Below are 27,023 nucleotides of genomic sequence, written 5' to 3'. Positions count from 1 at the left end.
CTCTTCTCTCCGTAAAGTTAAAATCAGGAAAATGTTATGTCATGCACGCAGCTATGATGTAATCAGAGGCTGAAGGAGCATGAAGGTTACTAAGTCAGTAAGAGAAATAAACATCATCCAAACTCCAGCAAGAGGAAAAAAAAAAGACCAAATAAAATAATATTACCCAGAAAAATAGTTTAAAAATGATACTCTTATTAGAAAAAAAACCGTTACCATAAATAAATCAGTATTTGGGTTTTTTTCCCCAAAAAAGTAATGTTTCTTTACATCGTCTTCTCACCAGAGAGATACAGAGATACCAGTTACTGTCCTTCCGGGGATCAACATCAGCTAATGGCTGTAATTCATAATTATTTTAAGGAATATTTAAGTATTTATGACATCTGGGTTGCCTGTTTTGGAGATTAATGAGTGTCAAAACCTTAATTAAGGAAACAAACACACAAGCAACTTTGTATAATCTGTTTGTGCTCTATAAATAAAACATAATCTAACATAATGGATGTGCCCTATTTATGGTTATTAAGTCAATGGGGAAGAATAATCATGGAGATCCTGAGAAGTGGAAGTTGAGAATGGCTCTCCCATGGTATACAAATACGATGGGTTTCTAATAGTTATTTGACAGCATTGCTTGTTCTTAGCAAGGATCTCTTTGTCCTTACCATGGCATTGTTTGTCTCTGAACATGTGATTTAAAACCAATTTCCAATGGCAATTTGGAACTAGCTTAATTGTGATTTTATTCTAAGATGTCGAAGTACCATAATCGTTGGTGGTCATGTTATAATACCATTTATTGATCACTGCCACACTCGGATCTGCCCGTCCCAGTACGATGATGCAAGAAGTGACGGGAGAACAGGATGAAAAGTGACGCTGATACAAGCACTGCTGTCACCAGGAATACAGCGTAACGCTCTCGCTGTATGGTAGTTGTAAAAGGAAATGTTGCCTTCAGAACTTCCTGTTACAATAAGAGATCCATCTGGGGAGAACTCACATCCAACAGCGAATCCCTCCACCTAAAAAAAAGTGTTAGTAGAAACAAAATGTGCTTTGCAACTTTTAAATAGATTTTTAGATATAATAACTAAATTCTATTCAACCGACGTGTCTTATTACTTCTTAACCATACTTAACATACATAATACGGATCAGTAGAGCAATCAGATGGCAGAGGGGGGGTCCAGCAATAAAAATAGACAGACAAGATCAGCGGTACGTCCAGGAGGGGGGGGGGTCCCTCTGACATTGGGTGGGAGGTCAGCAGGAAACACCCCCATTAAACACCCATTAAAATGGAAAATGGGAGGGGGGGCGTGTTAAGAACTCGCTCCTGCGACCCGGAGGATTCGCTCTTGACCCCGAGAACCGAAGAAGTGGTGCTCAACCCGGCAATCTCCGGGCAAACCCAGAGAGCTCCCAGGTATGGTCATAGAGCAGAGGCACACCAGGGCAGTCTGATCGCCCAAGAGGGAGATCTGCTTCCCAGATTTGAGGCAGAGGGGAATGTTTGCCTAGACCAGGACACATTGCTGCATATGTCTCTGATCTGCTTATGTCACATTACGTTGATTTTTTGCATCGACTCAAAAAAAGGCATCAACTTTGGCTAAAGACTCTATGTTTCGAAGTCATTAAAGTACATACATGCTAGTAAAAAATATATTAAAATTGCGACGCTATAAAGAAACGCATGCAGTGATTTATGCCTGATTTATGTAAACTGCTGAACCATTAAAAAGCATGGGCAGTATTTTCTAGCTATATTGATCCATGTAATTTTTCAGATGACAGGCCTGCTTCACACATACATTATTTATAACTATTTAATAAGACGGGAAAGTACAGGTGTCACAACAAAATGTGTCAATTATCATTTCGTAAACCTTGCAAGATTTTTTTTTATCGTAAACTGTCCCCGTTTTCATAAGTCAAATGAGTTTTATTAGACGGTATCTGAGGGCACCTCCATTAGCCTAATTTTTTTTTCATCTATTAGATTAGGCTTGCTTGAAAATCCACCAGTAAGCTAAATATTAACATTTATCATCTGGTATGCGCATATTCCAGACTGCTGCATACGCAGCCAAAGGTAAAAAAAAAGGTTTTGGAAGTCACATACCGACACTCTTGAGTCTGCATTATTAATAAATAGCTCGGACGGGTTTGGATTTCTTGCATTTAAATAATGATTCTAACTAGATTGCCGAAACAGTGTCTGCATCCCAAGGGTAGCATGGATTCAATCTGATATATACAAAGAATTTAAAACCCAATGTCATCTGTACGCAGCTACAAACAGCACATGGTAGCATTACGGGTTTGAAACAACAACTCCTACCATGTTTGGTCAGTGATGACTGCCAGCGGACGATGAGGTTATGGTTCAAAAACAACTTGGGTGCAGCCTATTATTGGATATTGCTCTATACAGCAATTTCATATTCATGCCTGGAAACTTTTCAGGGGTGGCTGATTCGAGGTACCCCACTCCTGGGGGTCTGATCAGAAGGCAGGACAAGTGTATGAGCAAGGCAAGCCTCAATGGAGACAATGGAGGGACGAGAAGAGCGTAGGAGTGGATAGAACCTGGTAAGGGTGTAGGTGTGATCAAACACCCCCCTCACCTTCCCGGAGGTTAAGGATACTAACCCTGATCCCCACGTAAGTGGTGGTTCCCACACGGAGACTTCAGGGGAAGCTCCCAGGCATGTTCAAAAACCTAAGACGTATTTCATTTAAAATAATGCAAGAAGCCTACTAAGGTCTGCACTTTTGGAGAACAGTCCTCTGATTTAAAGTTTTGCCCCCTGGAGGGGACTTGATGTAGATGCATAGAGACCAAAATGATATAGAGAATGTGACCCCTTATCAACCAAGATGAACTACTACACAGAAGGGACATCAATGTGTTTAATTCCCGAACAAAATGTAATATGTAGGAAACAGCTCTCTTTCTGGGTACCAGGTGGATAGAAGGTTCTAGTGCTACTTGACTGGAAAAGAAAATGAAGAACCGTACATGCCTCAAGAATAACACGCTTCAAAGGTTGGAATGTGTTTTAAAAATTATGTTTACAAGCTCCTTTATATTCGACAGATCACTGTAAAACTTGATGCAGAAAATTGGTTCTGATTCTCTGACAAGCAATTCTAAAGTATTACCTTGTGTCCTTCAAATCTTTTCTTCTTGTTCATCTTGTATGGACGCTGGGCGGAAAATAAAGCTATGTAGTTCCCATTGGTTTGAGCGATAAAAGTATTTTCTTTTGGATGAAGGGCAAGACTTGGACAAGTGTAACGTTCCTAAAATAAAAAGAAAACATCCTTAATACATTATAGAACACAGTATGCATTTACAGAGCTGTTCTTTTAACAATAATAAATATTTATTTTATTCTTCATAGTTAAATGTATATAATGAATAAATGGTAAAAAAAAAAAATCCTCAGAGAGAATAAAAATGTAAAATAATAATAAATACAGTTCAAAGAAGGACAAAGGGTCGAGACAATACCTTGTTACAAATGACACAGAGCCCAAGAGATAAATACTTGTATAGCACAAAGATCAGGTGATATGCATGCGCTAGCTGGTGTAGACCTGCTGATGGGACCTTTAGGGATATTTATAGCAAATCCAAATCAAGCAGCACTATACTTTAAGGTAAATTGCACAGGGCAGGGTATGAAAGCAAGTATTTTACTAGCCCCGGACTTGGAGAAACATGTAGGAGAGCTAAACATTTCAACTCCCCGATATGACCATGAACCATGTAGGGCCAGCTCGACCATCCCTGAAGATAACTGTGGTTGGTTCTTCAAAATGAAAAGTAAATTCAGAGAGTTCAGTTGTCCTGCGAACTCCATTGGTTTCATAGAAAAAAAGAAGGGGTAGCATAGAGCAAGTAATCAGCCTAAGGCAATGTTGCGGAAGGCTTATAGATGTCATGGGATAGCATAGAATAACATGGGGACAGAGTACAGTAGAATGTAGTAGCACAGGGAGCTATAGGATTATCTGTCTAGATTGGCAGAATGAGACAGCATAGAATAGAATAACATGGGAACAGGTCAGAAAAGTAGGGTAGTCAAACAGAAAGAAGAAACATAACTTGGGAGCCAGCCGTCTAGACAGATGAAACAAGATAGCATCTAATAACATGAGCTTTGCAACTAGCTGTTCTGTTTGACCAAATATAATGATATTATATTTGATCTACTGTTACCAAATCAAATTGCTATATAATAATCTACAATTTAAATAAGCAGGTAATTCACTAAAACATGAAAACTTTTTTTCATTAAAGATGTTTTAATTGCTCTGCTAAAAGGGTTCCCACCTAGTAAATTAAAGAAAAACGGATACAGCAGAAGAGTTGAAATGGTTATGGATTTTCACCATGGCCACTTTGATCTGTGTTAATTGGGTTTCTCCAGGTACACCGCAAAAATAAATTGGTCTTTATAGTTTTAACATCCCCAGCACTACACTAATGACATATTCTGCATTATGTCCCGTTATCAGATCACTGTTAAAAAGGGTAGCAATGACAATAACAATATTTACCTGGCACATAGACACATTTTAATGAAAGAAATATTATAGATTACACATGTGTATTTTATATATATATATATATATATATATATATATATATATATATATATATATAGCGCTATGGAATTTGATGGCCCTATATAAAACAATAAATAATTATATATATATATATATATATATATATATATATCTTTATAATAGTTAGAAGCTCTTGTTCCAGATGCCCTAAAAATCTAAAGCTATATATTTATCCACACATAAGGCTCCCTTTTTAAAAAAAATAATCGCTAAATTTATAAATTGATGGTAGGTATGAACCAAATTGGTCCATTTGAATTTGTTCAGGACTTTGGAAGCAACTCAGACATCTAACTCTGGATCAGATTCCTCTGTCAGGCCAGTCTATCCTAAGCATTCTGAAATTCACAGGAAAAAATGGTATTAAAAATGACAGGTTTTTTTTCTCCTGAAACTCCTAAACTTTACTGGGAATTAAAAAACAAAAATAAGATTCCTTTTAGGGGCAAGTTAGAACTAACCTCTTTGGTTCTGACCGTAGGAATATTCATAAGTCATATGAGCATTTAAATGCTATTTTCCATACTTCCTATAGGTGCTTATTATATGGCGTACTATAGGGATTTGATGGAGGTGGATATCAAAACTGCTTGAGGCTACATTTCTTGGCAGAGTGGAATATTTGACTTAAAATCAAATATCGTTGAAATGTAATATTACTGTAATAAAGAATAATAGAAAGGAGAAAAACTCAAATCAAGAACTTACATGGAATATTTGATTGGATATTTTTGCTGCAGTACCAAAGTCCCAGGCGATGATGGTGCGGTCTGCAGAATCCCGGCTTACTGAGTCAGTGGTACTGAGGAACTCTTTGCCATCACGAAGAAAAAGGACTTCAAAATGTTGCTGAACCGCCGCTCTATATGTCTGTATTGGCTGTAAGGGCATAGAAGTTCCTTTTAACCATCTGAACGGTACACAAAACTTTAAAGACCAACGTATATGCTGCAAAACTGCTAATCACAATAACATGGGTGAAACCTTAACGTTAAAGCTAAGAAGCAAAAGGGACATTTACATTTCTAAGTTGGTACCAAGTTGAGGACAAAGCATGCCACTGTCAACAGATGACAGCTAGAAGACTTAGGTTCACATTATTGATATTTAGTATAAAACACAAATAGTGTTAAAGGTGTTTTTTTAATTAGTTTTTATGCAAAAAACTAATTTTAAGAAATCTTTATTTTTAGTGTGTATGGCAACAACCTATCAGTGAACAGTAGCACAAGTGTAGGCTCCAGTGGCCTTTGGCCTTAACCATTATTACTCTGGGACTAGAATAAACCCTTGAATGAAGCTCTTCCCATGGGATGATCTGTGAACATACAGATACAAGCATAAGAGAGATGTATGTATATGTGAGGAAGTGTGTGTCTGTGTGGTCACAAAAAATATAGGTAACAATACTTTATTACATTGGGTACAAAGGGCAGCAATAAAGAGTCCACTTTAATATTACCGCATGTGCTTATGTCCGGGAAATTCGCTAAATCTGGAATTTTTTATGCCAGACACAGTTTTAGCTAAGTCTAAATCTAAGAAATATTTGTACCAGATATCTTCCTTGAGTTGAAAAAATCAATTTACCTATTTATTATTTTAAAACATTGACGTGACAATCGCCTGTATCCATATTCCCCACATCGTACTCATAAGATACCGTACTATTGGGTAATTAAATGTCAGAACATAATTGCTTGACGCAGAAATGAAATGAATCAATAACACTAAATTCAAATATCAAAATGAATCTAACAAAAAGAATGAAGGCAAAAGTCATCACTGTGTTCCTTGAAAGATTAAATTACAAAGGGATTTTTTTGTGTAAAAGAAAAAAAGTGTTACAAGACAATTCCTAGTTATTTCTAGAATGCAGAAGAAATTATTTGACAGACCCATACTGTATTTCGGTTCCTCGGGTTGGAATGCAGCCCAGAGTCTCAATGGAGATTTGAGCAAAATAAAGAACATGAAAAGAAAATTGTCACGATTTTCAGCCTTTTTCCATACTGATAGTGTCATATGTATTCAAATGCCAGGGTTTACAATGACAATGAACATGGCGCACTGCAGAAGGTCATTCTATATTCCTTCAGCAACAGAACATTCTCTGTTATCTGCTTGAAAGCAAATATTTCACAAGGGCTGAAATGAATTTCTAAATGAAAGGCATTTTATCTCTCTATGCAACTCTTAAGATTTTCTAAAGTATGACCAACTTTACGAAACCTCAACGCTCCGGAGGAAAGTGCCAAAGCCACCATGGCGGTTCACTATTTTGAGTGTTTAGGGTACATCCTACTACTATGGTAGTAAAAAAGGTTCAAGTGTTGGTCACGTACACGTCAAGTATCCTGGATCTGGTGGGGCTGTCCCAATGTATCATCCGAGATCTACAAGCCCCAAAAATTCCTTGTAAAACTACAATGTAGACCGTTTCATGGGAAGCTTCATGGGAGTTTCACATTTAGTGTTACTGTCTCTGTGATCCAATGTATCATTGTTAAACTCCCAAGATTCACCCTCATTAAGTTAATGAGCGCTTAGCATCCCACTAAGGCACCGAAAATATTATAGACAATATGATACAATCTTCTAATGATATTTTAGATACATTTATTTAGGGTTAACTCTTTAAATTCCAACCGGATTGGTTATATTTAGCCTTTATGTGTAGTACTTAGAGAGGCACAAATATCCAAGGTATTCCTCTCTTTATATGTTGAAAACATGAAATCTGCTTTTTTTTTTGCTTTGTTTCTAGGTTTCCACCAAGAATCGTGATGTTTATCTACTCCCTGCTGCAAGCTATATTTAGAATGCACTGGCTTTTCTTTCTTTTCCCATTTTGTTCCTGCTGAGCAAAGAAAATGCTTTTACAAAAGATGAAACGGTGTTTCTTTCTCAGGGAAGCCTAGCAGTGCAATGTGTCACCGAAAGCCAAGCGCTGAGAAGGTTCAGTAAATGCCCTTTTATTCCTCTGTTCTGTGCACTGATTGCAGGCATCTTTAATCAGCAATGTGTTTACTCTGCTGATGACTCTTCGGAGAAATTTTAAACTGGTGGATGCGTCATGTAACGCCGTGCCAAAGCTTCAACATAAGCTCATAGTGTAGCTGAATCCAAATTGGAGATAGATTATAAAGGCTAACGCAGCGAGCATGTGCATTAAGACGGACGTGAGGCCATGGGTTTGGGTCTTAATCCAGTACACCTGCTTTGATCTGTTATATCAATGATGCCTGTTTCACTACACGTACAAGTCGAGTAATACCGCAAGAGATCGAGTATTTTAAATAAATATTTTGTATTTTTTCTTTATTATTTATATAATATAATCAGGCATCCATAGAAGTGTTAATTATCGTAAGGTCAGTGGGAGAAAGGGTTTAAGCAACACAAGCTACCAGGACCACTGGGGATTGGGACCAAGCGACCAAGTTAACAAATAAATTACATGTCCCCTTCCTAAATTATATATCACTCACTTACTCATCCATTTCCTTTTCTCTCTCTGTTAATTCCATCCCAAACTATGGTTCCCACACTTCTCTCCACAACTACACCCTATTTTACTCTATGTGATTCTTTCTTTTAACCCATTTCTGTGACAGGCCCCTCTCTGTCCATGATGGTGCCCTATTTCCACGCCTCCCCTGCATGAGATAAATCATTCCTGGGTCGAATAAAGATTATCCTCCTTTCCTCCCCAATGACTGAGTCTCTCCTCCCATCTTCCTGAAGATTCACCCCATGGCAGTGCCAGTGCCCATTCGCCTGTCTCTCTCCCCATATCAGTTCAGTCCTCAGAAAAACATAAATCGTGCTCCCTCCCCATGACAGCGGCATCCCCTCGCTGCCCATCACACCGTCACTCACTCTACTCCCTCTTCATGAACACTCTCCAACTAAAAGACAGTTTTCACATCATGATATGTCCTCTCTTCTTCATCATGTAGATAAGAAAATGGTTAATGGGGAAAGGCTTTAGTAGGACTTTTTATGTAATATCACAACCTATTAATATCTATTTGGAGCTAATTCATACACAGGTTGTCCTGAAGAGAACACATTACCTTAAAGGACTGTCCCTTCAAATTTCAGAGTAGCTATTTATATTCATTAATTCCGGAGTATAATTTCCCTCTGACACAAAGCCAATTGAGCTAATATATTTTATTATATCAGTATTGATGAGCAATTCCTATTTATCTTGTTTTTCTATTAAGATAAAATTATGCAAACACTGTAATTGATGTTTTCAAGCTATGCATGGAAAAAGTTAAGTCCAATTTTTACTATAAATAGGCTACATGATTGCTTTATAACCACCCGCTTCTTTAGCAAATAATTAAATGGACAAATATTGATTCTGTCGCAGTTTCAGGTCACTGGTTTTGCCTTCTAGCTGACAAATGCAGCTTCATAACCAAACTACTCATTTGAAGGTCAAAAGTCTTGTTGGTATTAATTCCCAAATTTGACAGCTCCCAACCACTTGCCTGTGTAGATACAGGTTTGAAATTCGCACAGCATTCCGGTGGACTTATTATATGTGATTGAGAGAGCATGACCCCATTAACGGGACACTCCAGTCTCCCATACAGGCCCCAAAAAATGCAATGCAGATTAAAGGACTTTGTAAGTATTAGAAAAAAGGCTTGAAGAAGCTGCAGCTTCAGAGCTACAGATCCCTGTCACCTCCATGGTCTAACGATTCTCAACACTGATTGCATGCTTGTGTATCGCGTACATTTCATGGGTCACTCAGTTATAATATACATAAAGTGCATGATTGTCGGCGTGTCCCTTTAATTTTAAGCCTCAGCACCAGGCCCATGATGCTCTTAATCCGGCCCTGATCAATTTAGTGTACGCCAGCCATCTTAAACCCATCCTGATGCGGGTGTCAGTGTGGCAGAGCCTGTCCTGGTGTGTGGATTTGGGTGTCAATGTGGCAGATCCTGTCCTGGTGTGTGGGTTTGGGTGTCAGTGTGGCAGAGCCTGTCCTGGTGTGTGGATTTGGGTGTCAATGTGGCAGATCCTGTCCTGGTGTGTGGGTTTGGGTGTCAGTGTGGCAGAGCCTGTCCTGGTGTGCGCATTTGGGTGTCGGTGTAGCAGAGGCCGTCCTGGTGTGTGAGTTTGGGTGTCGGTGTGGCAGAGCCTGTCCTGGTGTGTGTCGGTGTGACAGAGCCTGTCCTGGTGTGTGGGCGTTTGGGTGTTGGTGCGGCAGAGCCTGTCCTGGTGTGTGTGTATGTTTGGGTGTTGGTGTGGCAGAGCCTGTCCTAGTGTGTGTGTTTTGGTGTGGCAGAGCCTGTCTTGGTGTGTGTATGTGTTGGTGTGTCGGTGTGGATGAGCCTGTTCTGGTGTATGTGTTTGGGGGTCGGTGTGGAAAAGCCTGTTCTGGTGTATGTGTTTGGGATCGGTGTGGCAGAGCCTGTCCTGGTGTGTGTGTTTGGGTGTTGGTGTGGCAGAGTCTGTCCTGGTGTGTGTCTTTTGGTGTGTCAGAGCCTGTCCTGGTGGATGGGTGTGGGTGTCAGTGTGGCTGAGCCTGTCCTGGTCTGTGTGTTTGGACGTCAGTGTGGCAGAGCCTGTTCTGGTGTGTGTGTGTGTTTTGGTTGTGGCAGAGCCTATCTTGGTGGGTGTTTGCGTGTCGGTGTGGATGAGCCTGTCCTGGTGTGTGCACGTTTCGGTGTTGGTGTGGCACAGCCTGTCCTAGTGTGTGTGTTTTGGTGTGGCAGAGCCTGTCCTGCTGTGTGTGTGCTGGTGTGACAGAGCCTGTCCTGGTGTGTGTGTTTTGGTGTTGGTGTGGCAGAGTCTGTCCTGGTGTGTGTGTATTTTGGTGTGGCAGAGCCTATCTTGGTGGGTGTGTGTGGGTGTCAGTGTGGCTGAGCCTCTCCTGTGTGTGTTGGTGTGGCAGAGCCTGTTCTGGTGTGTATTTGGTCATCTGTTTCCTGGCGCTTTACTTACTGTAGGAATAAATAGAACAATTTCATTTTTACTTATTCAGAGATAAAACACCCTCCTGAATTTGTAGTCACTTCAGAGGACAAAACTTTCAAGGCCCAGAAATCAGTGAGAGGAAATGTAAAGGTTTCGTGTTATTTTTTTCTGTTTCAACCTGCATATTTTATTAAAAAGGATCAGTGGTACTAAATTGTGACTTCAGGGGTCCCGTGTATGATGACTTTATTTTTAGTGTACTGATGTCCTCCTAATCCCATGACATAAGATTCAATCTTGTATTATCTTCCGAGCACTGATGTAATCCTTATCCAGTACACATGGATGCCGAGGAGTTAAGATTCTGTCTATTTGATTTTTTTCCATAAAATGGCCACCAAAATCCTCAGCACCAGGCCCATGATGCTCTTAATCCGGCCCTGAACAATTTACAGTGTACGCCAGCCATCTTAAATCCAGCTAGTACCCACAGTGTGCTCCAGCCTTGTGCAATTTTATTTGGCTATTTTAAATGGTTTGTGGACTGACTTTGTTTTACTGCTTAAGTAATTTAGTATTGATAGAATGACATAAAAAAACTTTGTCCACTGCTTTTTTCATTATCGCCAAATTAACCCTGTATTAATATGCATTATAAAGCTAAAAGACCATATTTTCTCTCAGTGAAAAATGAGTGCGGCCCACGAACACATACATTTCTGATGAAGTGGTCCACTGCAGAAAAAACTTGGACACCCCTGTTCTAATACATGTCACATTTTGTTTTATTTTTTATTGCTTAACAAAATCTATTAACATTATTTTCTGTTGAATATGTCATTTTTTTTACAATCTTGTACTCAATTCAATAAGATCTCTAATTATGCAATAACAAGTTTCATGTTAATATTCAAGCAATCATTTTGGATGTGGCTTTTTGAAAATAAATTCTGCATAGTGGTATCTGCAAATGAGTCACGGACACGGTGAATTAATTTTGTGTACTTTATTTGGTACATTTTAATGGCAAATTTAATTATTGTGACCGATGGAAGTGCTTTGGATAATAAGGTTGAAATCGAAGCTCAAAGGGTGTACCATAGGCTCATATGCTGAAACAAAGAGATTATTCTGTACCTGACCCTAATGTGCACAAACTGTTGCCATAGAAACAAAAGATTTAGTACTTTTGTAGTCAACTATTATCTTGTTATTGCAGCTTAAATTCACTGAATTGCATTATCAGCTATTGATGAATTGCGACTACAGTTTGCTTCCCACTACCTGTCACCCAGATGTACCAATATCATCACTGGTACAAAGGATCGCACTGGGAAGATGTTGCCATGGAAACCAATGAAGATGTGATGCAATGTATACATTCATTAGCATCTCACAATCCTATAATGAAGCGCTAAGCTCGGTGAGTGGCAATAAAGATTCTCTCTAAAGAGTTTCCAACAGGCATTTTGTAAATTATGTGACTATGGATAATTCTTTGCATTATCCATAAGATAAGAAAAACCACAGGTTTCCACGTGGGCATTCAGATGCCCTCCCTGTATCATAGCAGAAAGGAAAAGATAGCATCTGGCAAACAAAAAATATAGAATATCAAGGTTTAGTGATAAACTCTGATTACACAAGCGAAACAAACGTTTAAAGATCTAGTAAAATTAAGTGGGTAACATTTGGACTTTCATTTAAACATCCTAATCGTTCATGTTACGGATGCTGGACCCCCACTTTTTGAAACATATTTTCACTGTAATTTGATATTGATTAACAGAGGTTAAATTGTAATATTTTGTAAATTCTCCCTCTAGTTTCTGTCTAGTCTACGTTTAAGTGTTACTTCCCTAATCCTCTAGACCCCTGGTGCCCAGTACACTGGTGGCAGCCATGGGATCTGATACTCTTTGAAGATGGTCCAAACCACCACCTGGGACACGTCAGGATGGATGTCCAGCATCTCCTGTACTACAATGAAAGAGATGAAGGATTTATTGTTTGCCAAGAGATCCTGAAATATTTGGAAATTAATGCCAGAGGGGTCGGAGCCCTCAGTATCATGGACATTGTTATTGAGGAACGCCAAGGAGAAAGGGCGAAGGTATGGAGGTGCTGGAATACAGAAGCACCACAGCCGCTGGACAAGCCAGTATATGAAGCAGCTGAGCCTCATCCACTTTGTTGGATTAAAGTATAAAGGTGTGGGATTAGCGAAGTTACACTTAAACGTAGACTAGACAGCGATTTATTCTTTATACAAATAGAAATGGAAACAAGAGGGTGAATATACAAAATATTACAATTAAATCCCTGTAAAACTGCAGTCCCAATAATTTTCACAAAATGAGGGTGCAGCATCCGGTACAATATACAATGATTGTTATTGCAGCAGAATCAGTATATTTTAAGACATACATTTATAAAATTAAGAATCCATAGCTCAATATCATAGAAAACCATGAGGAAATATAATACACCTCCCCCAGAATTCCTAAGGGATAAACTTGCGCTTCCTACAATACACTTCCCTTGGATTTGGATAAATAGACAGAGATTCTAAAACAAGTATCTGTAAAAAAAAATAGCTTAGATCAGTTAACAAAGTACCTTTATGTGGACTGAGGTCTTAGTGGGTCCCCTAGGCTCCTTGATGCTGGCATTGACGATGTGCTGCTAATAACTTCCACAATTATTTGTCCCCAGAAATGTGAAAGGTGTTTGTTATGATATCACTGGCTAAGTATTGTATAACTTGGCACCTAATTGTGCAGAAGTGAATACTGATTTCACTCCAAAACAGCAGGGGTAACATTTTTTGTTACCCCACTCCCCCCCCCCTGTAATTCTCTAAAACTATAAATATTTCCTCTGTTCACAAAGATTGCAAAATAGATGATATCATCTTTCACAAAGAAAGTTTACCCACAATAGCCATCTCCATGTGTTTAAGCCTGCAGACAATCTGCACATTTTAGAAGTTTCTTGGACTTTCATTGAACGTTAAGAAATGAAGATTTTTTCAACATGTAGTTTGTCATTCCAGCGGAGAGTTGAAAGAATTATTGCCTGTTCATTTGCCACAAGGTCTACTTCTCGGAGTCTGATGGTGGAACGGCACTGAGATTCACTGAAGTATGAATGTCAGCGCTTTGAAAGACACTGTGTCGCACCTGTTACTTTTGTTCTTAAAAGAGCAACTCGCAGTTAGATTTTGCATTTTTAAATCGTCTACGGAACAGTTAAACACATTCTGGAGCTCACTGAGCACATAAATCTTCCTATACTCACAGCAAGTTAACCACAAAGACCTGGCCAGTGTCCTTACATCACAGGATAGCAGATTATCTGAACCAAAATCAATAAATTAACTGAACAGAGTTGGGAGATAAATCAATTAATTAAATGTCGAGTGCAATAGCTTTCTCACAGAATGTCCAAAAAGTCATCATAATTGGCTAACCATTTGTTTCAGCTAAGCCGATCTTTGTGTAAAGTCTCTTCTCTTCTTCCAATGATCTTCCAATGTTTATGGTATGATGGAAATTTAGTCCTTTAGTATAAGGCCCACTTTTAGTTAAGGCACAATATCTGATCCCTAAAACTAGAAACCACCACTCTCCAGGTGTGACTCAGAATCTCAGGGTGAACCTCGGCTTCTCTGGGTCTCCATATCAGTTTCTTCTTTCTCCTAGAAGTGGAACAACCCTTGTTCCACCCATTCCTTGTCCACTTTCCCTTGTTCCACCCATTCCTTGTCCACTTTCCCTTGTTCCCCACCCAGTTTCCTCCCACTAAAGGCTTTCTCGCCTAGAAGAGGGAATGCTCCAGGTTATTCACAGATAATGAATGTGAATTGCTTTGTAACTTCTGCAGTAAACAGGTAAGGGTTAGCGTTTAGATGAAGGCCTTTCTGATTTTCATAAATGCATTAGCACATTTAATTAACTAATATTAAAACCAAAAACTTATTTATCATATATTAACTGTATTCATACTTCTGAACTTTAAGAATCTTGCATAATTTAAGATATATATTTGGCCATTATCTGTATTTCTTTGTATAAATAAAATGTATCTGTATTACTTTTTTTTTTTTTTTTTTTTTTTTAGAAACTAGTGTATATATTATAAAATAATAATTTCTGCCCATTAGGTTAGTGCTAAACTGTTCTAGGGTTCTGAAACCCCTGTAAGTTTGGATATCCCAAGCCATTTCCATCATAATAAGTGACACCATGTAACACGGTGGGGTCACTTAAGGGTCTTTATTGCCATTGCAGCATACATTTTTTTTTAACCTTTCTTGGAACATTTTATGCGTACAAAATATGAGGGGGAGCCTTGAGTTTTGTGTCTGCTTAATTTTGTTCTCTTAGCATTTTTGGATAACTATTTTATAGATGTTTTGCCGATCACCAAGGACAGAGGAACTGTATGGTGCGGAATATCTTGCGACCCGGTGCATAAAAGGTGTAAGACACAAGATAGTGTCCAAATAGATTATCAGAAAATTAACACATGCTTCATCATCAGACTAATAAGAAACAATCAGCTAATTAGACTGATGTGTACTACGAAGCCCATTTAACACTGGAGTGCAGAAACAATTGCATTAATTAAAAGCTTCTATTAATAGCAGACGAACAAAGGCATTTGGGAAAGGTCAGTTTCACTCTATTTTGTTTGTCTGTTTCTACTAATGTGTCATTAAGGGAACGATATGCCGTTTCAGTGGTAATTAATCAGAAGAATTCCTGCCTAACACATTATGTGGATTGTGATGAGGACACTGGCCAAAGTGCTGTCTGCAATAAACAACTGTTGGGTCTGGATTGTTATTCATCATCTCTGCAAACAAATGTGAGCAGTCTGGAGACGCGTGCCAACTAGCGGTATCCAAAGTAAGTGGGCGCGCCACCAGTATCGGCAGCAGAACTAGATACAGAAAATGAAGTTGTACAAATATAGATGTGTTTAGTTTTCTTTTTTCTGCACCAAGTTCAAATCTATGAGATATTTCTACATTTATAAATTGATATTTTATTTAAAAGCATGCCTGCGTGAATTTTCCAGCACTGTCCCAACAAGCTGCAACTTTTTTAGGCAATGGCGTTCATAGGCTCATGCGGGGGATTTTTTGATCTCCCCTGACCAGCCCAGAGAGCCATAAAAGCAGTGCACAGACAATAATCACAGCTTCCACGTTGCCTTCCTTGCGATGCACTGAAGCTATGTGCTGAGATATGATGTCATATCCTAGCATTCTGCTATATATTCACTATACATACACACATATTTGAATCAGATACAGTCAATATTGACAACGATGGATGATATTTCTGTTCACCTTTTTGAACTTATTATACAAAGTTGACTTGTTGCGCTAAACCAGGGAGCCTCCCACACCACGAGCTTAGGATTAGTAGCCTATAATGAAACCGACTTTGGAATCATCCACAACTTTGGGAATCTTTATCTTAAGAGAAACAAACTATTATCTTAAGATCTGTCTAAAATGGATTAGGAGGTGAGGAGACAAAGTACTAGAGACTCGTTAGGTCTGTTATATCGGGTAATGTTTGAGAGCCAATAGACTGGATTCAATACCTTTAGGCAGCGGCGTATCTAGGGTATGGCAACTATGGCTCGTGCCATAGGCGCCATTTGAAAGGGGGCGCCGGTGAGCGGCTTTTAAACGCCGTTTTTTTTTTGATGCGGAGGAGAGAGAGGGGCGCCTAGCAACCACTCGGCGCCCCTCATTCTCCTCCACGAGCCCTCTACCCTGTCCCGGTGCCGGCATTTCATGCAGAGCGCCTCAATATGACGGCATATTGCGGCGCTCAGCAGTGAAGCAGCGGGCACCAGCGGGCGGGTTTTAAACACTGTCTGAGCATGAGTTAATGTGTGGATGAATTGTCTCAATGAGGGAGAGCATGACTTAATGTGTGGATGAGTTGTCTGAATGAAAGTGTGAATTAGTGAGTGACTGTAAAAGTGTTTGTGTGTATCATAGATGTATCATATCATGTATCATATAGATGTATATAGGGTGTATATGGGGCAAAGATGGCACAGGCCGGACTGTTTGGGGACAAAGTTGACTTGTGCTGGGCTATTTGGGGACAAAGATGGCAAATCTTATGTGTGTTATCTGGGTGCTGATCAGGTTCTATGTGGGCAGTGTGGATGCCAGGGCTGGCTTTGGGGTGTGCAACCTGTGATCTATGCCTGTAATTTAGGGGGTTTTAAATATACCTTTAATGCCGTGTTTTTATGTGAATTCCAATTGATCTGTACCTTCAAAGCTGGGTTTTTGTGTTATTCTGTAGATCCATATCTGCTATGCTATGTTTCCATACATTATTTATGTATACCTGCAAATACAGGGTTAATATGTCTTATTCAGTTGATTAATACCTGCAATGCTGTTTCCATGTACTTATTTGATCTATACCTGCGATGCTACGTTTCATATATTATTATTATGTATACCTGCAAATATAGGATTTGTATGTCTGATTCTGTTTATTTGATATATACCTTCAGTGCTGAGATCACAAGTGAATTTCAATTGATCTGGGTTTGTGTGTTGATCTATACCTGCTATCGGCAGCAGGGTCTAATATTTATATATATATATATATATGGGCAGGCCCGGACTGGGACAAAAAATAGGCCCGGGCATTTAAGCCTGAGCAGCCCATATTTATTTATTTATTTATTTATTGTTAAAGCCCACCCTTCATGTACCATCTTTGCATTTAATCATTCACACAAATCATTAACACATTCATTAATGCAGTCTCACAAATCATTCAAGCAATTCATCCACACATGAATTCATTAATTGTCATACGCATTCACACAATTCATCCACACATTTATTCATTCATTCTCATACGCATTCACACTACTCCCTCTCATCATCTTATCTGCCCCTTCTCACTATGTTCCCCCTTTTCACTATGTAACCCCCTTCCCCACTTCTCAATATGTACCGCCTCTATCTATCCCCTCTCCCCCTTTCTCACTACCTAACCCCCCTCTGCCCCTTCTCACTGCAGCCCCTTCCCTCACCCTATTTACCTTGTTGCCAGAGCAAGCAGCAACTGCGACCGCGCCTGTGGCAGGGCAGGATTGACTTAGGGGCTGATGGAGCTGCAGCTCCAGGCTCCTACCTTAAAATAGGCCCAGTCAGGACCGGACTGACTGGGCCTATATGGCCGCATTAAGGCAGAGCCCCTTAAGCCCGCCGCAACTGCAACCGGGTCCGCCACTCTAAGGCAGAGCCGGCCTTAGGTGTTCTGGCGCCCTGTGCGGACTACTCCTCTGGTGCCCCCCCATCCCAAAAAAAGAAAGGAATAAAAACTTGTAACAAAACTCCCCTTTCTCACTATCTATCCCCCTGTATCACTATCTACCACCTCTGCCTCTTCTCACTGTTATCATTATATACTGAGGCAGACATTGACGGTGGTACAGCATAATACTTATCACTATATACTGAGGCAGAAATTGACGGTGGTACAGCATAACACCTACCACTATATACTGAGGCAGACAATGACGGTGGTACAGCATAACACCTATCACTATATACTGAGGCACACATTGACAGTGGTACAGCGTAATCCCTATCACTATACATTGAGCCAGACATTATTATTATCCTTTATTTATATAGCGCCAACAGTTTAACAGACATTGACAATAGTGCAGCATAACCCCAATCACTATATACTACGCCAAACATTGTTGTGGTGTAGGCCTACCACTTCATTGTCTGGCTTAGTAGTAGGGATGCACCGAAACGAATTCTGGACTGAAACCGAAAATGCAGCATTTACCTGTCCGAAACCGAATATGGCCTCCCCACACCATAAAAAAAAACCTTTTATTTAAAGTAAGTAACACACCAAAATAGGACAAAACAATTAAAAAACAATATTATATGTATATATATATGATTGTTAACAGCAATCACATTCCTATCACGCCCAGGCATACCCAGATTCCAGGATGTACTCGCAGACTTGGCATGATAGGAGTATGATTGCCCTATCTACCCCTTCTCACTCCCTTCTGCCCCATCTACCCCTTCTCACTCCCTTCTCCCCTATCTACCCCCTTTCCCCCTATCTACCCCCTTTCCCCCGTCTCACGCCCTTCTCCCTATCTACCCCCTCCTAACTATCTACCCTCTCCCTCTTTGAAGTTCACTTACCTTTCAGGAGTCCTGCGGTGAGGGTGCAAGGCCTCTGCCTCCCAGCTCTGCCACTGTATGGAACAGTATAGAGTGATGGGAGTTATGATGTACTTTTAGAGCATAATTAGATCATGAAAAAGACATTGGAAATGGTACAGCATAACACCCATCACTCTCACACACTTACCAATCCACACATATATACCAATCCACACGTATATACCAATCCACACGTATATACCAATCCACACGTATATACCAATCCACACGTATATACCAATCCACACATATATACCAATCCACACATATATACTAATCCACTCTCACTGAATATTTTCCTACCTTTCCTCTTTTCTCCTTACAGCTCCTTTTCCTCCTCTTCGCTCCTCTTCTTCAGTTCTTCTGTCTTCTCTGTCTTCTTCCGGTTCAGAGGGAATCTAACAACAAACCCCGGTGCACAGCAGCTGTTGCCGCGCGGATCACAAGGGAGAGGTTGAACCCGGCTTAAAATCACTCAAGGGAACCGGAGGTCTGTTAAAGACCTCCGATACCGCTCCCTTGCGAGCCTGCTCCTCCAGCGGCGGACATTACTGTCCGTCTCTGGAGGGGTGCCGGGTGCCGCAAGTTGGCACCCCCTGATGAGCGGCACCCTGTGCGGTCGCACACCCCAAAGGCCGGTCCTGCTCTAAGGGGCCGGGAAGCCCCCACCAGGGCCGGCCTTAGGGGTTTGCGGCCGCACAGGGTTTAAATTAAAACATCGGGGGGTTTTTTCAACTTTATTTAACATCCTCCATGTTAAATAAAGTTAAAAAAAACTTTATTTAACATGGAGGATGTTAAATAAAGTTAAAAAAAACCCGATGTTTTAATTTAAACCCTGTGCGGCCGCAGACCCGTAAGGCCGGCCTTGGTGGGGACTTCCCGGCCCCTTAGAGTGGCGGACCCGGTCGCAGTTGCGGCGGGCTTAAGGGGCAGGTGCCCCTTATGCCCTGCGTTAATGCGGCCGTAGGTAGGGTAGGGGCCTGGAGCTGCAGCTCCATCAGCCCCTAAGTCAATGCGGCCCTGCCGTGGCCCGGCCCACCGGGCAAACGCCCGGTGTGCCCGATGGCCAGTCCGGGCCTGTATATGGGCAGCAGGGGCTAATAAATGGGTTTTAGATATTTGGACAGGGGCGCAATTTCAGTGCTTGCCATAGGCGCTATTTTCGGTAGATACGCCTCTGCCTTTAGGTAACTGATTACTTATTCACAGACTGCAACAAATTACGTATCTATAGGTATTCGGAGATGTATCTGCCATTAAATCCATTCATGTAAACCCATGTATTATCTGCCCACCCAATGCTATTTGTAATTAAGGTGGGCAAAGAAACACACAACTGCTCAAAAGTTTGGGGTCACCTAGTTTTCATGGAAATCAAGGGAATTTCTATACGTGTAACATAATTAGAAAAGGCTTTTCTAAAAATTAGACTTTTAAACTTAAAAGAACACAGCATGCCATTGGAACACAGGAGTGATAAAGGACCTCTGTCCTCCTATGAAGATATTATTCAATTAAAAATCAACCGTTACAATATGTCAGTTAACAACATAAACCCTGTCTGCACTGGATTTCTATTTCATGGACCAAATTTGCATTTCATTCAAAACCAAGGACATTTCTTAGGGACCCCAAACTTTCAAACGGTAGTGTAGGTTATTTGGTTATAGCTGCAAAACAGTTTGGTTGAATTGTAGCTTTTTTGTATAACTGAGTTTTTGCAGGAATTTAAATATACTCAGCGGTACATGTATTACGACATAGAGGCTAACATACACAAGCACTTATTGAACAGTGATGTTACATGGGTACCTCTTGCCTATAAATTCTTAACCACAGCATGCATATAAATATATATCAGCTCGTGTAAGAGGCATTAGAAAGTTGCTTCCATGTATTGGATAATATATTTGGAGATACAGTTGAAAAATGCATTTCAGATCTTATGTATTTACACTGTACCTTATCAAGCCTGCAATCCCATGCTTTTAGCGCAGATGAAAACCCTCCACAAAGAAAAATATTGGGCTCATTTGGCTGGAACCGAACAGCACTGATCTTAAAGTCATTTCTTGCCTTGTATAGTTGCTTCCCTAAAAAGACCAAACGGTGAATTTGATTAATGACAACAAGGAGATTAAAAGCAAACCAACTGTATAAACACATTGTACATTGCAAAGTCTCTGGAGTTCAACAGGTTAAAAATAAGGGATTATTTTTAGGGTTAAATTAAGGCAGCTATAGATCTAGATTTGGCTTTGGTGCTCCAGCACAAATAATTAAGCGCAAATGTTATTCTTTTAATGCAAAACATCAGACCGTGTTAGATGGACTAGCTTAATTTCCCCAAGGAAAATAACAGTAACATATTAAATGGGAGAAAACATGGTTACTATGGATACACCATTTGAGATGTACGGGACTCGGTAGTTAGTCGTTATATATATATACAAAAAGTTTATCAGCAAACCCTTTGGTAAACTGCATGGCAGCTGAATATAAGTTAAGGTTAAGACGCTGTGCCCGCTACGATTTAAAGGTTTTGCACACTAATTACAACGTGCATACCAAATGACATGTCCCGCTGTCACAATACCCTCCTCTTAACGAAGATGTTTATTTTAATATCAGTTCTACGACCTGTAATGACAAATACATTACTACAAACCCCTCTTGCTGAGTAACGCAACAGACGGGGTCATACAGAAGACAGAAGAGCAGAACACGCGGTTTGGAAACAACGTTGAGTTTTGGAGAAGGTGGCTTAACATTATAGAGGACAAGTAGAACCACAAACAGGGGTTGAAGGAAGGTCCTCTTGTATTTGTGCTACATCTAACTTGGCAAATGTGTTTTGTGCATTACGCACCATTAGAATAAAAAACTGACCAACAGTGAACAAAACCTTAGAATAATGAACCATGCATTCTACAGGGTTAACTCAGCTCTTCTAGGAGGAGAAACTCACTGTGGTTGATCCTTCATAACGAATAGTGATATCATGATGTTAAACTCTCCAGCAACCTCTAGACTGGAGAATATATGCTAAAGTGTAGCTGCGGAAATCCAACAGACCTCGTTTAAAGTGAGTCCTAAGAGAGTGCTTAGAAATCTCAGGGCAAGATTGAGCAAAAGCAAAGAAATTCATCATAAGAAACAGAACAAATCCCAAGGATCAAAGCATCACCGGAGAGTGTTGGGGGGGGGGGACTAAATTAAGGATTTATAGTTTAGTTAAGTAATCTGATGTACATGTGCAAAGAAAGATGGAATAGAATATTTGTTTCTTTATTTATTTTTCGAGGACGGAAGCAGTTAAACCAAAGGCACTGTGTAGAAGATGCCAAAGTGACTGACCCTTTAAAGACATATGGTGATCACTACTACCAACACAATATGGAAGCAGAAGACTCCGTTGCAGGAACCAATGTATTTATTGGTCATAAGTTATCAATGGTAAATAAACAGGACATCGCATGCAGACGTAAGATATTTAATATTTATTACATAAGCTCTTAAAGAGTAAATTGTTATTACAGAGAAGTCAATCAAGTAAAATGTACAAACAGAAGAAAGGGAGATATGTGATGGGCATAAGGCTTTTTCTTTACGTAAGCACCCTGGAGGTAATTGTGAAGTTGCAAAGCAAATGAAGGAAAAGGCTATGAAATAAATCATTCAAGTGGAATAATTATAATCATGCCATGACACATACATATAAAAAAATTCTGGTGCAAGGCGATAACGGGGTTGCAGTTACCAAAGCTTACCCCATGGAGTCCAGAGCCTTGGGTTTTCTAAGGAAATGAAGACTAGATAAAAAAGAGCTACTTATTTTAGGTTCAATGTTCCAAAGCTGTTTCCTAAATTATTTGTCCCGTGTAAATGTATTAAACAGACATGGAGAAATAGTTGATTTACTTAGTTTTGGGGAGTGGTTTATTGGGGGTAGAAGCCCCTATTGTAGTTTCTTACATATTTTAAGATCTGTCAGGGTATAACATAGAGTGGAAATGCATTTATATACCGTAGTCAGAAAGATGCCCGGAGCAGACGGAGTCATAAAATGCGGCTGCACTGATTCTATCTAGTTCAGAAATAAAAATCACAATCTATTTTATTGTCATCTATAATATATCTCTGAAAGAAGTGAAAGAAACCAAAATGCATGAGGCAATGCTCTTGTAAGCTAATGGAAGCCACTTGCTTTTTACTGACTCAGATACATGTTTTTATATGTGCTTTAAAATATATATTTAGAGAGTGATGCTTTTTTAACATGCTTTGCTCGGGGGTCAAGCTAGGAGACAGTTTCAACATAATCCGACGCCATGAGAGGTGAACAGAACCTGAATTAAAAGCATACTCCGACCATCGGATGTTCTTTAATGCATTTCGTAGGTGTGTGGTCCCTTTATATTTTCCTGTGGCCGTTTTGTAAATGGATGAGAGGATTCTGTGGAACCCCCTACATGTATTTTCCCCTTTGCCCACCCCCCTGCATGTTATCGTCCGGTCAGCTCCAGGGCTGGCTCTGCTGAATACTGTATGTAGGCGTCTGTTAGACCCCAGTGTGAATGTGTAAAGACTTCTTATTGATTTCAATGGGAAAACTTTCCTGCCATTGATTGGCTGCTAAAGCCAAAATTGTATAACGAACAAAGAAGATGTAGTACCATGGCTGCAAAATCTGTCTCAGGTATTTTGTTGTTGAAGGATGCACTCACAGAGGGTTAAGTGTGCTGCATAGCTTACTGCCTTCTATAGTTGGGGTGTCAGAGACATTAGACCGTACCTTTCAGATATGAGTCCAAGGTCAGAACAGAATAGCATCTCATGCGGTGTATTGTACAAGCCATTTGGATTGCCTACACAAGGACTTGGGTTTTGACAGCAGATAAATGCATATCTGGTCTGCTAATTCCCTTGACTAAAAGGCACAGCCTTCATTTATCTTTTTACTGGCTTTAGATCTCAGCCCTTTTGCTGGAAGATGGATCATTTTCTATGTTCTACTGGAAACCACTCCTGAGCTCACAATGCTTAAGGATGCCAACGTAGGGCAAAAGGTGAACAAAGAGCTCACTGTGTGACTTTGTCAAGCGTGTTAATGTCCTAAAATTCTAGTACGCAACATGGGATTTTGTTATCTGGACTTGGTACAGTAATTATATTACAAGAGGTGGAAGAAAATAGCAAAAAAAGGTTATTTGGCATGTAAAATTAGATGTATTAAAATCTAACAGTAAGTTTTACTTAAGAAAATAACCAACTGGGCGTGAAATATAATGTTATATAATATGATAAGTAGCTAGATAATTACGGTATATAAATCATTGCGGGCTTAAAGCATTCCCCAAATGTTACATTGTACAGTTGAGTGCACGAAATATTCCTGTGTAATGGTGTTTACAGATTCAAACACGCAATATATATATATATATATATAATAGAAATCCACTTTAGGTGTATAGAAGCTGCTGCCTTAATTTTCCATTCTCAAGATCTGTATAATGATCCCTCTTCATTAGGTAGTTTCTGTTGTTACGGCTCTCGTTTGGGGGAGTATAATTGACTCATGCTGACTTTGTAAGGGGGGATCAAGACAGGATTCCTCATTTAAATCTCAGAAATCGCCTTCCTTTTGGCAAACCTTTGAATGAAACATCTCCATAATCTAGTGAAACCCTGATCAACTCCAGGAGATATCTCACTTCGGTAAAACGGGTACCTCCTGGCTTTTGCGGTGGGCCACTTAATCTGCTGCTGTAGTCCCAGGGCCATCTCGTCACCCCCGGTCCGGTCCTGAACTACCCTTTGATTTTACAAGCAGAGGGACACCAGAAGAATCCATATCCATGAGAATACATATACCCTGAGTGTGGAGACGTTGCACAAAATCCCAATGCAAGCTGCGCTGAGGGGTTCTTATAGATACAAATGAAGTTGTGTTTTTCCCCTCTTTTTGTTTGACACAATCATAGAGCTTTAGGGTTTGATACTGGTTGTTGTGTGTGATATATGTTATATCTCAATCAAATATGATATTTATTAAGTTATATTTAACCCTATACTAAAATGCAGTATTGTCGCAAACTGCTAGATTCCTAATAAAACAAATTAAATACAAAAATAAACCAGTGTTCCTTTATCTATAGCAACAAGTAGGCAACAATAATAAATCCGAAATGGCTGATAATGACCTGTTATATTTAACGGGCAGATACACTTGAATAGATCGCTATGGCAATGTTATATTAGCTGGTATTCTAGATTAGTTGTACAGAGTGAGTATTATAGGATGAAGTCATCTCACAACCTAATTGAGCAAAACATATGACGCATTTTATATACTGGCCTATTTAAAATATATTCTTTGATTACCAATGAAACCCACATTCACTCAAAGAAGTTAATTGACTTGATTAATTACACATTTTAAACTGATGATTTGAAGAGCCCTTAGAGCAAACATTAGTTGTTTATAAAATCTATATTATGTTCTGATTTACTTATATTTGATTTCTCGGAGTGCAAGCTTTTTTTTTTATATCTCACTATAACTTGCTACTTATTTTAATTGAAAAGAATCATTTCACTTTTCTCTAATCTTTCCTCCAGCCATTACTGATGACTTTTATTCTGTGAAATGTGCATTTATGTACCTCTTTAGTGAACTCCAGAATATCTACTATCAGAATATCTACAAACTTGATTGTGGAGGCCACCATCCACCTTACCGCAAATGCTATCTTGTGGCACTTAGTTCCAGTTCACATGCTGACATCCATTTACATTCATAGTTATATAGGCTGAAAAAAGACATGCGTCCATCAAGTTCAGCCTTTCCTATATCTGTTAATTTGTTGCTGTTGATCCAAAAGAAGGCAAAAAAAACCCCGGTTTCACTCTTTCCAATTTTGCACTAACCAGGGAAAAAAATTCCTTCTTGACCCCAAAATGGCAGTCAGATTCCTCCTTGGATCAATAAGCTGTTTCCCCATAATTACAGATTATATCCCCGAATATTATGTTTTTCCAAGTATCCATCCAGTTGCTGTTTAAACGTCTGTACAGACTCCAATAAAACTACCTCTGCAGGCAGAGAATTCCACATCCTTATTGTCCTTACTGTAAAAAACCCTTTCTTCTGCTTTTGTCTAAATCTCCTTTCTTCCAGTCTGAACGCATCACCACTTGTCCTATTAATAGTCCTGTTTATGAACAGATTTCCACACAATGGTTTGTATTGGCCCCGAATATATTTATATAATGTTATCATATCCCCTCTGAGGCGACGTTTTTCTAAACTAAACAGATTTAAATTTGTTAACCTTTCTTCATAACTATAGTGCTCCATTCCTTTTATTAATTTTGTAGCCCGCCTCTGCACCCTTTCTAGTGCTATGATATCCTTCTTTAGAATAGGTGCCCAAAAGTGCACAGCATATTCAAGGTGCGGCCTTACCATTGATTTATACAGAGGCAACATTATATCTTTATCCCGCGACTTGATGCCCCTTTTTATAGACGACAATACCTTACTGGCCTTAGCAACTGCAGACTGACATTGCACATTGTTGCCTAGTTTGTTGTCTATAACAATTCCCAAATCCTTCTCATTTGTCGTTACCCCTAATTCACTACCGTTTAGGGTGTAGGTTGCTTGTGCATTCGCTACCCCGAAGTGCATAACTTTACATTTATCTACATTGAATTTCATCTGCCATTTGTGTGCCCAGTCCCCCAGTCTATCTAGATCCCTCTGCAGCACAATAATATCCTGCTCGACCTGTATAACTTTACCTAGTTTAGTGTCATCTGCAAACACAGAAACATGAATTTCAACGCCTACTGCCAGGTCATTCATACACAGACTCACATACACCGGTACACCCTTACCCCCAAATCTGTTACTCCTTGTGGCTATAAAGTATCTAGAACCGTACATCCTATTAGGTGAGCTGGATTAATTTACCTGGACCAAAGGTCTTTTATTAGTCCTTCTTTATGTCACCTGTATCACGACATTCAATGCATGTATTCAAACAGACTGCAAGCACACATGGACAAGGCCTTCTTTTTCCGTATGTCTTAATGTGTGTTCATGTTATTATTAATTACGTATATGTTAATGTTATTGGCACTTTGCATTCTCCCCTATTGTAAT

At 39.6% G+C, this 27,023-nt stretch overlaps 1 protein-coding gene across 1 annotated transcript in view; it reads right to left on the bottom strand.

Annotated features, from left to right (window-relative positions):
* Nucleotides 1–806: 806 nt before the first annotated feature.
* The window catches only part of LOC149277540 (WD repeat-containing protein 25-like), a 72,986-nt gene continuing 46,769 nt past the window's right edge, over nucleotides 807–27,023 (bottom strand). The window contains exons 3-6 of the mRNA XM_089502744.1: nucleotides 20,816–20,946; nucleotides 5,356–5,526; nucleotides 3,175–3,315; nucleotides 807–1,028 (exon numbers count right to left, since the gene is read on the bottom strand). Of these exons, the coding sequence (XP_089358870.1) occupies nucleotides 807–1,028; nucleotides 3,175–3,315; nucleotides 5,356–5,526; nucleotides 20,816–20,946 (665 nt within the window). The remainder of the gene's footprint in view (nucleotides 1,029–3,174; nucleotides 3,316–5,355; nucleotides 5,527–20,815; nucleotides 20,947–27,023) is intronic.

Source organism: Sceloporus occidentalis, unplaced genomic scaffold (genome assembly GCF_023333645.1).
Source record: "Sceloporus occidentalis isolate IW3139 unplaced genomic scaffold, rSceOcc1.0.p SCAF_210, whole genome shotgun sequence".
Lineage (NCBI taxonomy): Eukaryota > Metazoa > Chordata > Lepidosauria > Squamata > Phrynosomatidae > Sceloporus > Sceloporus occidentalis.
This window is presented reverse-complemented; position numbering and strand designations above follow the sequence as displayed.